Raw genomic sequence first — 16,083 nt, 5'->3', positions numbered from 1 at the left:
TGTAACCACTCGCTTACAACTCTTAAACTCTCAAACTCATATGATGGGTATCCCTTCCCGCCGCATGCACTACAGAATTCGCTTACCATCCAATTGAATGTGTTTCAGAAATTCATTTCGGCTTCTTAAAAAATGTCGTTGACCTTAAAAAATGTTGCATCGTTGCCGTTTGCCTGAAAAACTATTACCGGCAGAGTTATAAAGTGACTCGCCTTCATTATATTCTCGTCTCGTTCCGTCATTTTGTGGTTCTGAATTCAAATTTTACAAATAAAGTCGAAAGAAATTGGGGATCGTTAACGGGGCGAATGGCGAATAGCGAAACTGAGTCTATATCGAAGTCTAAACTTAGATGTGGTATTTAAGTCGATTTCAAATGTGACTGCACACCAGACACTGAATCAAATTTCTTCCGCAATTTTTTTTTCGTTTTTTTTCTTTCAACAATGTACTAGATCCACACTATTTTGTTGGAACCAGACAAACTTCTTAGTTTTATTGAAAAATGTAATAACCGACTGCCGAAAATAGGCTGTTTCAAAGAGAACAAAAACGGATTAAAATGTACACACATGGTTTTGTTTCGATGGAGACGGTGTTGGAATGTACGGTTTGCTATTCGAATAAATGGAAATGTTAAAATTTTAAAAGTACCAAAGACATTCACTTCCAATACCATATTGATCCAGTCAAAAAAGTAATTATACTATCACTCACGTAAAAAGAGAATCGCACAATAGTTCAAATGTCTCGTGCTTCAGTTTCATGCAGCTTTTTTCCCATTTCCACTCTGACACCAAAACTGATTGCAAAGCGATACTCCAATGCAAAAATCGTAGGGAAAACGAGAAGAGGATAAGAAATTTGAGTGGAAATGAGTAGAAATCGTATAAATTGTAACTGGGCTTTAGCACAGAAACAGTTGCAATTGCATAAAAGTCGCTATACATTTTCGGGTTCGGTAACGATTATAGACATCTAAGAGCCATCAAGTGTAGCAGTGAGTTGTTATAGAATGTGAATCTACATAAAATGAAAATTAGGATGGCCCGTGATATTCCTGTGAAACTGAGCATGAAAATCACAACAGTCTCACATAACAAGCTTTTGTTTGAACGACCACCACCACCACCGCCGCCAAAATCTCAATATACACAGAGGCACAGAAATAAAATATCTAATGCAAGAGAGAGAGAGAGAGAGCGAGAGAGAGAGAGAGAGTGTGAAATTGCAGGCAAAAAACAATGCATACCAGTGAAAGTGGCTCGCATAAAAACACCGACAAGGGCACAAACGAGGAATGAACGAACAAGCGAACGAGCGAGAGGGAGAGAAAATAAAAAAAGATTGAGCGAAAGAAAAATCGAGGAAAAATAGCGAAAACAACAAGCGATACACATTCAAAAAGCCAATGTGCGTTCGTTCGCAAAACTTCCAAAGTGAAAGACAATTTAAAATTCAAACAATTTATATAAAATGAAATGATTCTTTCACAACGAACAACTTTATATGAGATACTATTTTCTTTTGTCAGTTTTGTTTAGTTGTCGGTTCTCACTCTGTCGCGGCATTTGCTCTCCCCATTTCTCTCCCCCTTGCCCCTTCAGCTCCGTTCTCTTTTCGCCTTCGTTTTTTGATCACTTTATTTTTTTTATTTATTTGTTTGCTTTTTTCATCCTCTTTTGCTTCCGCACATCACATTCCTTTCTGCAATTCGCCGTGGAACACACATACAACACACAAAGTGTGCGAATAAAGACACACAGCCGTTTACCGTCTCTTTTTATTGTGTTGCGTTTTGTTTCTGTGTGCAGACTACTTTTTTTAAAATTCGATGTGTTTCTCTCCATTTGCCCCTTCTTTTTCTTTTTCTCTTTCTCTCGTGCTGTTGTATTTTGTTTTTCTTGGGCATTTGTTGTTTTAGTTTGTGTTGTGTTTGTATTGCACCATCTTTGCCAACATAACGAGAAAATCGCTCTCATACGAAGCAACAACAGCAGCAGCAGTTCAGCGAACAGCGCGAACAGCACGAACAAAACTAAAACAAAATATAAATCAAATACATCCAAACGCAGAACGACGCCAAAGAATAACAACGACAACCGTAATGCACTCACTCTGAATTTGAATGAATTTTTCGTTTGTGGAAATGGTTTGTGAGTAATATCTAGGCGTCTTTTGTCCAATGAGGCAGGCAGGCGGCGTAGTGAACAACAGAGCATCACGCAATGCACCATCAAACGGTGAGTTTAAAGGCAAAATATATTAATAATCTATAAAATTCACGAAAATAAACATTCCCACCACTTTTTCACTGTCTTTCTTTCCCATTATTTCCCTCTCTCGTTCACTCCCTTGGCCAATTTCCGCTTTCAATCGTACGGGACGGAAGAGCAAAACATTTGAAATCACAGACAGAATGAAGAGATGAAATGTGGCGGTAAAAGAAAAAAAACACACACACACAACGACAAGGACAACGAAGTAACGGGAAGAATGACGATGCAAGAATCTTTATGAATCTTCATTATACTTAAACAGATACAACTCGCACTATCGCACAGATAAATGTCACGCGTAAGCGGTTTTAATTTCAACTTTTTGATATTTGATTAAAGATGCGCGCTTACCTCCTCGCTCAAAGGGATTCGTATCTCATCTTGTTCATTCGTTCCGTTATGCTCCAACTGCAGGGAGAGAGAGAGAGAGAGAGAGAGAGAGAGAGAGAGAGAGAGAGAAGAGAACACACAAAACTGTTCATTCTCTCTGTCGCTGTCTCTGTCAATCCCACTAACTCTCTGTTTCTTATTCCGATAAGTGCAATGGCATTGCACGAAAAATTTTGTTCATTTTTAGTTGGGCTAATTGAAAGAGGAGACTGTAGATGTGGATGCGGGCAACGATGATGAATTCAGTTTGATACTGTGTGTTAAGTTTGTCGAAAAGTTTTTCTTTCTTCGATTTCATTTGCGTGTTTACTTTGTGAAAGTTTTTCCTCCTTCAAGTCCAATGTAATTTTATGCAATTAGGAGATATATATATATATATGTATATACACAATTTGACGTAAATTAAAGTAAGCGATGGGGCGATGCGTTGAGCGCACCCGCGCGCGTCACGGTAACTTGTCGAAAAGAATGTGGTGTAAAATGTGACACATTGCGAATGCCATTCGGTGCAAGTGAAAAAAATTTGTTTCCAAAATAATGCATCAAAATTCTAGCGAATATCATGGCCACGCCACATGAAACCATATGGTCGACTGAAATGGAACGCAGTCAAATAATAATCCCTGATTGTCTGTGCCATTCGTCGCATTCATTGAAAATGCGACAATTCAATGTGATAAAGCTGACCAAATTAACTTTGCTAGATGCAAGTGTGATCACGAACTCATTGATTTATTGCACACATGAATTACAATTTTTTTTCTTTGTCGTCAGTTATTCTTATGAAAAGCACAAAAAATCTTGTTCATGACGACTATTTATTTTACTAGGACAAAACATATGTTTTTTTCTCTTTGGATTACAAAAGCACACACACACACACCAGTGAATGTGTATGAACTCGCTTGTGCTGAAACGAATCACTTTTTCTTAGTAGGATACCGTCGCATACCAAAGCATTCGATATATTGGAACGTATGCATCCTTCTCTTTTCTCGTCACAGCAAAATCCACGCGATAATCACCCGTTGGCGTAAAAGATGGCAACGTATTTGTATCCATATAGAAATCCTTCAAGTAATATTTGCCCTGAGATGTAAGATGCCACTTTTTAGATTTAATTTTCATTTCAAAGATGATTAAATGATTCAAGTATTCACCTTTTTCACTGGGCAATTGAACATCATGTGACCGAATGTTTCCAAATTTCTCAACAATGTTTTCAAAAAGGGCTCCCGATCGGAGTTCTTGAAGAAATCACACAAACTTAATCGGCCCGTTTTTATCAAAGCATGATATTCCAATTGTGAAACTCGTCTCGAGATGATATTGTTTATCTGAAAATTGCGTTAGAATGAAAATGAATTTGAATCTCAAGTCATTTGACTCAGTTGCAACGTCTTTTTTTTTCTCGCCACACTCACATATAACTCATCTGGTATTTCGGTGAATAATTCAGCATCAAGATCAACAGTTGGGCGGCCATTTGTATTATTTTTCAAATCGACTTTCATACTCATCAAATTTTTGTTAATCTCATAGTCGACTTTTATAAAAGTCACCAGCTAAAATGACAATTAACACAAATTTAACGGATTTGTTGGCTCCTTTTTTGTTAATATTTATCGCAACTATTCTTTGAATTTAAATCTTTTCCGTAGTGAAATGAATATTTAAATAAAAATCGTACCTTTTCGTGTTTGGTTGGGATTTCTGTTTTGCATTCAATCACTGTAATCAATTGTAAAATGCAAACAACAAACGCAACACCGATAAATTGATTCATTTTGAAAAATAAAACGAAATATTTCCTACGATACGTTGTATAAAATAATATTATGTTGATGAATCTCGGAAGACAAGCCGATTCTTCCGCAAACGTTGACAGTATCGTTGTGAATGACCAGAATTGCCTCTAATAGTCGGCCATTTATTCAAGCGCGTGCAAGAGAGTGGACAATCTTCACCCTTCGGTCATTCGATCGGAGGTTGGTTGTTCAGTTTCATAATTATTTTCATTAAAATGTTTTTTGCGCACTATTGTTTTTGGCTTGTGTGGCCGGTGCTGTGCCGCTGTTATTATCGTTTTGATGCTTCAATATAATCAATACAGCGAGTATGCATATCCATTTGTCGTATTCCCACCGTTCGTTGTTTAAATCATTTAAATTTACGCTACGTTGATTTTTTAGCAATTACGAATGAAGATAAAAAGCAGCAACAAGAGCCAAAATATACTCTTTTTTTTCATTTGATACATCCAATTAATTCTGATGAATTTGATTAAAATGTTTTTTGAAGTGTTCCCGAACCGATTTTTTTTCGTTCATGTAAACGGTGTTGTGGCACTTTATGTTGGGAAAATTGACACACAGAGAAAAAAAAAGAGAATTGGCTCTAGTTTGGATGAAACACCAAAAACTGAGAACGCGGTTGCATTTTAATTAATCGCAACACAACAAATTGCGCATGGGTATGTGTGTGTGTGTGTGTGTGTGTGTGTGTGTGTATGGCAGACACATGTGACAGTCATGGCGTAATTATTGACGGTCGACTCGCTCATTCACCCGTTCTAACCTTTTGACCGCGCTCTGTCTCTTGACTTGATCCCCATTTAATTCATCACATATTTATTTCGCACATTCTTATCGATGAAAAATGCACATAAATTACCACCGGAAATACCATCCCTTTTTCCGGATCATTTAGAGAACATTTGTATGTTTTTTTTTTCTCTCTCTGATGATCAAAAATGGAGCCAGACAAGGTGCCAATTCATGGCACATTTTTGTAATAGATCTTTTTTGTGTCATTAATTTTTTGATGATGATTTTCAATATTCTCTCTTATATTGTAATTACTGCAAGATAACACATGTTGTTCTGTGATCCTTCGTTTCGTACTCGAGTAGTTTTGCAGCGAGTTGCTTGTTTCACGCTGGAGATATGGTGTATTCGGTAGCCGAAACAGTGTATACAATCAAACACACCGAATATTTCCAATGCTCGCGTTTCATTTGTATTTGTTGTCGTCTGTGTCAATCGTTGCCACTGTGCATGTTCATACGATCGTCGTTGTTGTTTAAGTGAGAAAGAGAATGGGAGTAAAAGAGAGATACGTATGCATCACATTGGGCATATATAATTTATCAATAGAAATATTTTTTTCTTCGATCTTTCGTCTAAAAAATTTTTTCTCCATTTGCCAATTCATGAATTTAATTTTGGTGAAAAAAGAATTTTTCTTCCATAGCTCATTTCGTGAATAAAATATTTTTTACATGAACAAATGAACCTATATCGGTTTGAAAAACAGCATCGAATATTTCCAATGCTCGCGTTTCATTTGTATTGGTTGTCGTCTGTGTCAATCGTTGCTACTGTGCATGTCCATACGATCGTCGTTGTTGTTTAAGTGAGAAAGAGAGAGAGAGAGAGAGAGAGACTAAGCGGTGCTACAGATAGTCGCTCGTATTGTACAGTGTGAATAGACAGTCGGTCGACGAAATTTTTCACTTTGACTGATTCTTATAATTCGCAAGGCGACGAATTTACAAATTTAAGTATATTTTGATTTCGAAACGCTATACTATTGGGGCCAACCAGTTACGGATGATTGCTCAGTCAATCTGAAGAGCCGGTTAATAATGCGACGAACTCCGTGTAGTTTGTGTGCTGGCCGGGCACTTCGGTGCTGAATATGTACCGCTTGTTCATGCCGTGTCATGGCAGGTTCATGGTACGTAACACACGTTGTGAATTTTTTTTTGATACCTTATATGGATGTTCAAAATGCTACTACTTTAAATCAGAGCGTAAAATAAGTGCGGTATATTTGCTCATTTTGGGCAGTTCTAAAGAACGTGTGAAGGCTTTATACCATTTGTGCTTTTTGCAATAATATGGAGCCGCCATGATTATTTACCAATCAATAGTACTGAAGTACAGTGTATTTGAGTACGTAACTTCTCCACTACTGCTTGAAAGCACGATGGTATAAAAATCTGCAAGAACTTACGCCTCGTTCTTTGGTTTTGGGCAGTTCAAAAACACCTCTTTCAAAAATGTGTCGCATTATAACGACATAAATTATAATCATTTCCAACATTATCACTCCATCTTAACCTTGTTCAGAGGTTTTTCATCTGACATTCGATTCGTGCAGTCATATTTCATGACTATAATATTTTCCTTGAATTTTTTTTTGGGCAGTTCTCAATTTTTCTCATTTTACGCTCTGCTTTAAATGTTTATTTTCTGTATTCAAATTAAATGAAAACCATTACGGTGTAATTCTGTTGACATTTGTCTAGGTGTAAAACGGAATTCGTGTCAAAGATGAGATGCGCATTCTATTCTGATTTATGCAACATAGTCACACCTCAATGGAAGTCAACAAAATTGATTCAAGTGTATTTCCAGCCACGAATTCCATCAAAATCATCAAATATGCTCACAACCTATCAAAATGACGACTTGTCAATATTTGCTGTGTTTTCTTGTGTTTTTTTCTGGGTCACCGTTCATGAACTCGAAGCAATTGGTCGATATTCAAATGACCAACAGTTATTCCACTAACGTATCATCCGGATGTGATCAAACAACGAAGACCGTGCTGCATCTGAATAGATGAGTCAACAAATTATTGTCATTTTCGAGACGAGAACAATAAACTAACATGTCGACAATTTGAAATGATTGAACAAGGGGATTGTTTTTTAACCGTGTATTATAGACATTATTTACCCTAGTTTTGTACTTGTTGGTCCTTCAAGATGACCTCATGAACCTCAGCAACATTTTGTTTTCATTCAAATGTATTATGTATGTATACCGTGCACATTATATCTAAGAATCGAATCTCACGTTCAAAAGTGTTATGATTGTACCGAAAAATGATTTTAATGCAAGAGTAAACAACAGTAATTCCGATGTTTCATGTTGACTCTTGAAAAAAGAAAAGTCATCAATCTAAAAACATGCTGAATCGAATAGATGAAAGTGAATTTTAAATCAAGGGCATCGTTGTTGTTTATGATAAGTGCTTAGCCAAAGTCATTCGGTGCAAACAGAGTTCATTATTTACTGATAGCGAATGACAAATGGTTTTCAAATTAGAAATAGCTTCAAAGTTCGTTCGAAATGGCATCTTCAATATGAAAACCGACAGAAAAAAATATGGATCCAAAGAACGTTAATTCAAAATGAAAATCAGTGACCATATCATAGTTGCCAATAATTTCACCATAACTGTTTCCATTCTCTAGACTCAACGTCACGGAGAGACGTGAATTTGAAATCGGCTGAAGTTGTCTGAGCGGTAAACAGTTTAGAGTTGATTACGACGGCATAAATAACTGGAGCATTTCGATTCATAATAACGAAATCAACGTATACAATTCCTGCTATGTATGTACGGAAGCCGTGTAACATGATGTCGAGCAAACGCGCTTTCGATGCGAATTGTGTTGCATAAAAGGGTGAATTATTATGTATGGCACGAGCATTATAATAAACGTTATTATTATCATTATTGGAAAATGCGTTTCGTTTTAGCTGATTCAGAACGTCAACAGACACATGGAGATGAGAAGAAAAAAAAACAGGCGGGCGGGCGTACGAGCGTGAGAGCGAGTAAACATTGGATGAAGAAAATTTATGGGGCTTTCGCTGATGAATGCATAGCAGGCACATAGTTGATGACGATTTTATCTACCTGTATCTAAAATTAATATGCCGATAAATCATATTTACGAGGTAGTAATTTGTTAAACGCACGCCACACACTCGTTCGCTCATTCGCTTGCTCCCTCGGTTATGCTGACTAATTAATTTTGGAATTTGTTGTATTCGAAACGCTTGATTCGGCACCGATATATGTATACAATATACATACATGTAATAGTCGCTTGTTTATTTCTAATGAAACACAATCGAACGGCATCCAAACGTATGACACCTTTTAAATGTCGATTACTGATGAAAAACTACAGAATTTTGATCCGTTTTCAAGTATTTTTATTCATATAAAATTCCGAATAAAACGCACATCTTTACAATTCTAGTTAAAACGATTTATGGCACGATCACATTAAAACACTCAACATTTAGCGTTTCTTCTTCTTCTTCTTCTTCTTCTTAATCTATTTTGGAAATGTCCATAAACCGAACACAAGTTTTCCATTCGATCGTTTGTCTGATTTGGACTTATTTAGCAGAGTGTGTTATGAGCTGATGTCAGCAGCACTAACTGACATCAGCTGCTGACGAGTATGCGTTGCGTTATTGTAACGCATCCACAGTACAAAATTCATATTGCCCTCTAGATTTGCCAACTCAAATTTGAGGATCAGCTTTTTACTTGGCAAATCTAGAGGGCAATATGAATTTTGTACTGTGGATGCGTTACAATAACGCAACGCATACGTCAGTTAGTGCTGCTAACATCAGCTCATAACACGCTCTGTTATTTAGTTACAATTCTAACTAATTATTTGATGTTTTCAGACTATTTGCAATATTTATTTGCAATACTTTTTTTCTATCCAATTGATTGTTTAAGTGAGTGTAATAAACATTATTCCACATCGATGAATTCGAATCACTAATTTAATCCGTCGTCAGCTGCTGGATATCCCAAAAAATTTAGAAACCACCTACAGATGATACAAATTGTTGTTTGAGGAAATTTTTGAATTAAAATGTTCTTTTTTATGCGAGGAAAAACAAAAGAATTGAGTATTGTTTAGAGAGAAAAAAAAACGAGTTGTTTTTAAGACACAAAACGGTAAAGAATGTACTTTTGGGATAGAATCAAACAAACACAGCAAATTCAAAAGATGGAAACACCAGCATGCAAATTAGATAAATACGGTCAAAACGGACTATTTAAAAAAAAATAAACTTACATCTAGATTTTTCAAGTCTAAAGGTAATAGATTATTACCTGTTATTTAATGATTACTTTGGTAGCAACCATCATTTCGTGCTTCTACTGTGATTAGATACGAAACAAAAAAAACGTTACTTCAATCGAAACAAAGACACACAAATGGTTTCACAATTTGAAAATCATGAAATTTTCAATTAGAGTTTGAAATTTTAACATTCTCACACCAACGCGATTTGTACGCAACTAATCAGTCTATTCTAGTATTTTTTTTTTCTTTCGTCTACATACAAAACGTGCGAGTAGCGTGGGTTAAAATTATTTTTACTCATACTCAAATACAAGGATCGGCGACCTGAAATCGCTCTGACTCTAAATTATCAAGTTATTTACAAACGGTCAAGTGATACAAAACATACACAAAATGCAAAGATATAGTCATATTTTTCAGGGGCACCACCAAAAGGTATACATACTTTAGCGCTTTCTTTCCGAATATTTTGTAGAATTGTCAAAATGATTAAATTCAGTTAAATTCTAAATTAAATTAAAATTTACTTTCCCTCATTGGACAAGTTAGGATTGAATCCAAAAGGAGAGTTGCTTTTAATTCTACAAATGGTAACTTCTTAAGCTCTACGAGCTAGAATCGGTATTTATTGTCAGTTCTGTCCAAGATCTAGAATTTTTTTTTTTTTTTGGAAAGGTAACGCCAAAGTTTATTCGGAAAAGATTTTTGAAAAAAAAAAAACACACGCAGGCTATTAGAGCCGTAATATACAGGACAGTACACATGTTCAAAATGTCAACTAATCGTTACACAACAGCATGCGAAGTAGTATTGAAAAATGAGCTAATAAACTCCTCGCCAAGCATTGTAATGCTGAAATTTTTGCCATTCAAGTACCTTGCGATGCCAACGCTGGGCGCATAACAACCTGTCATTCCGGCATTTTCATATTTTGTATAGCCCGGTCGGCATGTGCAATGAGCGCCACGTTTATCATTTCGTTTAAGAATTTTCAAGGGTTCAAGCCAAAGACCTTCGGCAGCACACGGTCCTTTGGTGTACAGTTTATAGCATCCGCCATTAATTTCAACCATTCCAGGTGTCGAATGGCATGGATTTTTCTCGACAATATCTTCGGGTTGGCATTTTTGATCAAGTGATTTGATGATGCCCGTACAACCACAAACACCATTATAGGAAATACCATCAATTGATGGCCGAACGGTGAAATCGAATACAACCACTTGATTGAAGTCACATGGACCTTGATTACCAATCTTATAGCAAGTCTTTTCGTCGGGGAAGTAGAGCTGCCCTTTTCTACATGGATTTCGGATACATGTCGTTGAATTGAGTAGGAATTCCCCATTTGCACACGGCCCACGCGTGTACAATCGGTAACACTGGCCATCTGACCAACTGGCGTAACCCTCTTTGCACTGGCACATCGCATACTGATTCTGAATACTATTTTCCGGAATGGAAAACAAGTGGCCGGCCGGACAAGGACCAGTTGTACCTAAAATGCATACATTTTTCCATTTAAAATTCATCAGAAAATAAAGAAGAAACCGATTCCATACCTAGTTCATAGCATTGATCGGTATCTTCATGATAATTTGGCAGCTTCACGTGACAACCACACTTTCCTCCCGGTAAAAAGACTTTGCCTGGTTCTTCGCACGGACCAACGGTAAAATGTTCGTAACACGTTCCAAGCGGTTTATAGTAATATTGCGCCAGTTCGTTCTCATTCTCGCACTAGAAATGCCAATAATTTATAAAAAATTAGTTTCTATAAATAAATGGTGTTTAATTTCTTGATAAAATGAGCAATTTCCTATGGCTCATTCAATCGGTGAAAATCAAATTTGCCTGAGCTAACCTTGCATTCGGCAAGTCGATTTTTTCCCATAACAAAGAGTTTCCCTTTCGGACACGGTCCTCTCGTGTGTAATGTGTAACATTTGGAATCTTGTGGCCAGTGAACCATTCCATTGCGGCATTCCGGTGGTGTTTTGCAAAAACCCTTTCGCTTCTTTGGTCTGAAATCGACAACCATCACCGTTATTACATCGTTTAGTATTTAATTGGAATTTAAATTTATATAACAAGTGCAAATATTTTGTGTGATGAATAGCATACATGATCGCTGCATTGGACGGCTCATTGATTGGAGCAAGATATTGACCAATATCACAAGGGCCTTGCTCATACAGTTTGTAGCAAGTGGTTGATTCGTGATGTTGCGCTGTGCTGGGTGGACAGCGACACTCGGCAATTGCACCATGTGAAGAGCGTGAGCCGCTTCCAGTGCCTGGTGTTAGTTCCATTGTGTCTGGACATGGGTAACCGAGCTGTGAAGAGAACAAACAACATTTGAATCTTGAAAATATCGATAGAATTGTCCAACGTTCATACTCAGGAAGAGATGAAACATAAACAAAATATTGCATCAATAAATGTTTATTGTGTATTAATTACGGTATAAATTTTGAAGCATTGTTTGAGTGGTGCCCAATAGAGAAGTTGCCATCCTCCCGGTTTGTTGGCGCATGGATTTCGGCTCGGATCGCTCCATGGTGGCGGTTCGATAGCAGCGTCACCGACAAAAATCAACGCAAAAATATACATCCATTGAAACAAACCATTCATCACAGCAAACTGAATCTGAAATTTTCAGAGGAAAAAAAAAATCGAATTGTAAATGCTTACTGTAAATCAATTCTTTGCCATTGGTTTTTTGCTTGAATGACTGTGTGCATAACTGTGTGGCATCAAGAATGTGCGGCTCGGAAATTCTCTTGTCGTGAACGCGCGCGTCGAAAAATGTGAAAAGTCATTTAATTACCATGGAATTAATGCAATTTATTATGCGTGCGCGCGGCTCGTCAACTGCAAATTCAATTGCAAATCATTTTCATTTTGCAAATAAATTAGCGTAATTGACATGGCTCAGATTGACTTTGGACTGACTTGGCAAGCAGTGGTTTGGTGTGGTGTGCAAATGCGTCTATCTCTCTCTCTCTCTCTCTCTCGCGCGCGCGCTCTTTCCGTGAATGTGTGTGACGTGGAATGTATGAATTTCTGGTGCGGAGCGCGGGCTCAACACACTCACTCGATGCATCCCCATAATTGTTTGCACAATAGTTTTACAATGTTAGACACGTCGAATTGGCTGCTTATTTGTAGCAATCACACGTAGTACATACACATACCCATACTCATGTACACAACTGATCTCATTAAAATTCTAAACCTCAAATGGAAAATGACATAATTTTGACCGTGATTTGTGCTTGATTCCATTGTGCCGATTGTTGTTTTGTGCGACACTACGGTGTGACTATATGGACTGAATGCCGATAGTTGAATGAGTGAGTGAGTATGTATGGAGAGAGAGAGAGAGAGAGAGAGAGAGACAGAGAGACTAAAAACCGATTTTATATTGCATTACACGAATTTTTATTATTTTTCGCTTCGTTTGCTTTTGGTTCACTCAGTTAGTTGTTTACACAATCTCTCATGTGTATGCCACCATATTGCGGGTTTCATATCGTTGTTTTTTCCACTATTGTTGTTATTGTTAAGCATTCGTTTATTTGTTTGTTTCGCCTTGCTTTGTTTTTGCTGTTTAATTATTATTAATTCGAATGAATTGAACGAAAGAAAAAATCGATATATTCTCGCCTCAATTCATATTCAATGTGAAAATAAATGTTATATATATATATATCGTTTTCAATTTTTAATTTCGTTTCAAGTTTTGATGAGTTTGTTTTTTCTCGTTGCCATTAACCGATAAACATGTACAAATGCAGTTAAAGATGCGTACATATTCTATCAAGCGCTTGATCGAGCGATGTTGACTTGATCAAAGTGTTTGAAATGGAAATGTTGTATCAAGAAACATGGTTCTTGGTTTTGCATGGTGCGTAATTGCGACTCAAGAAAACGGTTTTGTCCCAAGCGATCTGCTTGAAATGAATGGAGATCGATTAGAAACTGAAAGGCATCGTTTTTCTGCTAAATGTCAATCAAGAACTGTCGCGTTCTTTTTATTCCATATTCTTGGTCACTGTCACTGTTTGCTACAGGTTATTACTGTTCGGTGAATGGAGAATATATCCAACGCGCAACCGGCATTGCAGCCGGTTGTTAACCTTTCCATTCAAGGATATACGTGTTAATTAGAATCTATTCAAAGTGTTTTCAACGCGTTCAATTCATTTCCTCCGTGTCATTTCCATTACAACGTACATTCATCTGATTGAAAACGTACACACTCGCTCGCGATGCCCACAAGACATAAATGTGCGTGAATGCGGGCAAAAAAACAATCTGATTATTGAATTCTAGACGATTCATACAAAATGAGAGAACACAATAGACTTTTGCTCTTGAGCACGCACCGTAGCGCTCTTAAATGTATACGTAACTTACTATGGAGTAAGTCACCACCATGGCTAATAAATGGAAATAAATTTTTATTTTCGAATTTATGGAATGAAAAAAATTAAATAGAAATTGATTGAAATTGAATTACAAACGGAATTGAATGTGTGTCTGTGTGTGAAACGTACGGGTGAGAAACACGTCGACTGAACCCGCTTGCTCAACGTTTCGAGGTGTTAATTAATGATTTGTTCCAAGCATTATACTCGAGCTATTATTCAACCTTATCTACTTCTTTCTATGTCTTTCTTTTCTCGGTCTCGGCACATATTGAAATGTATTCATTGCGGTTGGTTGTGTTTTTTATGCGTCAATTGAGTTCTGTGTTAAGTGAAATTAAAGCATGAAAACAGCACCGCTTTGCGATCGCACCCATTTGGCGTAAAACTAGTTGCCTTTGCATTAATTGGTTGATTTTGAAATTGTTCACAAACCATAAATCTCTGACCGTCGTCGTCGTCGTCGCTGGCCGCCTCGTGCTTCGTTGATATAATTATATATTTTGGGTGTGAAATAATTCAAATCTTGTGAAAAAAAAGAAAAAAATATTGTTGAAATCGATTTTGGGTTTGTTCGAATTCAGAAAACGACTCATCAACATTAAATATGTGCAAATTCACTTCCTTCAATCTGTCATCGTTTCTCTGCGCGTGCTTAGAAATTCGTATACAGCTTCCATAGCGATTTCGCTTTTTATTAGATAGACATATTTTCGAACCATACTTTGAATGAACTAAATATTGGTCGGTGTTAACCTTGCTTTGTTTTTGATTCGTTTGGATTTATATTCATTTTTTGTTGTTTGTTTTGAATTGTTTGTTTTTCTTAGACGCCGACACACCACATTCATCACCCGTCAAATTGCAATCGCACATTAATTATCTAATTGCTATTGTTGCCGTTGCCATTGCTCTTGCTTTGCGCTCGCGCGTTTTGCATGCAAAACTTATGATACTCTTAATCATACTCTCGAAAAGAGATTTTTTTTGGACGGGGGCATTTCCGATCTGGTTTTTAGTTTTGTTGTAATAATTTCAATTATGTCATTTGCAACTTTTTTTGTTTTTGTTTCGTTTTCCTAAGGTGGCCTGATTTCGAAGTAAGGCAATGCGTGTTAAAGCAAGAGAAAAAAAAATAGAATGGCAATTGACTTGTAACCCAGTGTTAGTCAAAAGAAGAAAATATTTCGGCCATACATTTTTATGAACCATTCTGTTCTACTTGCTGTATTCTAATGAAAATTGAATATTGCGTTCAACGCAAGTTCTATCCAAATACGCTCCTCAATTACGGAAGCAAAACATAAACAATCCGATCGCTTGCTGGTCTCTTGGAATGTCAACGAAATAATTTACATATTCCAGTCGAACGTTCTGCGTATTTAAATGCAAGACAGAACTGACATCATCGAAATAGCTAGAAATTTCTTTTTATCCATACCATTTAGACGCAATGAATTAAAAAATGAAACGCGTTGAATGAAGAGAAACGAACAATATTTAAAATGAGTAGTAAAAATCAAATAAAATGTGAACTGGTGGAATGAACTGATTGAAGACATTTTCTTTCGCATGATTCATGCTTCAACGCCGTTTGAATGACTGTTTTGATCTGGATCGTCTTTTTTTTCATGAAATTCCAGAGATGGAGTAAATGTATATCAATTCGAGCTCCATGACGCCAGCCCCCCCCCCCCCCCGGTTCCAAAATTTAAATCCGAGAACGGTTTCGTGTTCTACGCAATTTCTGCTGATTACTGCTCGCTCCGCAGGATTTCTGCTCCAACCGGTGACGAGCAGTAATTGCCCGAAGTTTCGGAAAAATCAATTTTTCGCATATTCGAAAGTTTTGCCCCAAAAATTAATTCCAAACTAAATTTTAAACATTTTCATGATCTAAGGGCTGATAATAAAAGATCTCGAGGTCCTCTAATTCCTGCCCGTTCCCCACAATTCCTGCTCCAACCGGTGACGAGCAGTAATTGTCCAAAGTTTCGAAAAAATCCATGAAAATCGATTTTTTGCATATTCGAAGGTTTTGTCCCAAAAATTAATTCCGAAC

The 16,083-nt window shown here is 36.9% G+C and overlaps 2 protein-coding genes across 5 annotated transcripts in view; both read right to left on the bottom strand.

Annotated features, from left to right (window-relative positions):
- Positions 1-3,374: 3,374 nt before the first annotated feature.
- Positions 3,375-4,558, bottom strand: LOC129576206 (uncharacterized). Its single transcript, XM_055460907.1, has 4 exons — positions 4,360-4,558; positions 4,094-4,234; positions 3,830-4,006; positions 3,375-3,758 (listed from the first exon to the last, which is right to left on the bottom strand). Exons 1-4 carry the CDS (start codon positions 4,453-4,455, stop codon positions 3,600-3,602), a joined length of 573 nt encoding a protein of 190 aa, XP_055316882.1. The 5' UTR covers positions 4,456-4,558; the 3' UTR covers positions 3,375-3,599.
- A 4,105-nt stretch (positions 4,559-8,663) lies between these two features.
- Positions 8,664-16,083, bottom strand: part of LOC129576172 (uncharacterized) — a 10,616-nt gene continuing 3,196 nt past the window's right edge. The window contains exons 1-7 of one of the 4 annotated variants that reach the window (XM_055460835.1): positions 12,419-12,554; positions 12,052-12,237; positions 11,713-11,924; positions 11,453-11,612; positions 11,151-11,328; positions 10,465-11,086; positions 8,664-9,324 (exon numbers count right to left, since the gene is read on the bottom strand). In XM_055460835.1, coding sequence (XP_055316810.1) covers positions 9,273-9,324; positions 10,465-11,086; positions 11,151-11,328; positions 11,453-11,612; positions 11,713-11,924; positions 12,052-12,237; positions 12,419-12,421 — 1,413 coding nt within the window. In that variant the 5' untranslated portion in view covers positions 12,422-12,554 and the 3' untranslated portion in view covers positions 8,664-9,272. Of the gene's footprint in view, positions 11,087-11,150; positions 11,329-11,452; positions 11,613-11,712; positions 11,925-12,051; positions 12,238-12,418; positions 12,555-16,083 lie in introns of those variants that run through there. The other 3 variants (XR_008688868.1, XM_055460836.1, XM_055460834.1) reach the window with 3 other exon arrangements.

The sequence above is a fragment of the Sitodiplosis mosellana genome, unplaced genomic scaffold, assembly GCF_009176505.1.
Source record: "Sitodiplosis mosellana isolate CC-2019 unplaced genomic scaffold, AAFC_SMos_1.0 Smas_scaffold_6181, whole genome shotgun sequence".
Taxonomy (NCBI): Eukaryota; Metazoa; Arthropoda; class Insecta; order Diptera; family Cecidomyiidae; genus Sitodiplosis; species Sitodiplosis mosellana.
This window is presented reverse-complemented; position numbering and strand designations above follow the sequence as displayed.

Coding starts and splice junctions, on each gene's coding strand:
- LOC129576206 (XM_055460907.1), bottom strand. CDS start 4,455: ATGAATCAATTTATCGGTGTTGCGTTTGTTGTTTGCATTTTACAATTG. Junction 4,235..4,359: donor TCCCAACCAAACACGAAAAG/GTACGATTTTTA, acceptor TTGTCATTTTAG/CTGGTGACTTTTATAAAAGT. Junction 4,007..4,093: donor AAATACCAGATGAGTTATAT/GTGAGTGTGGCG, acceptor CGCAATTTTCAG/ATAAACAATATCATCTCGAG.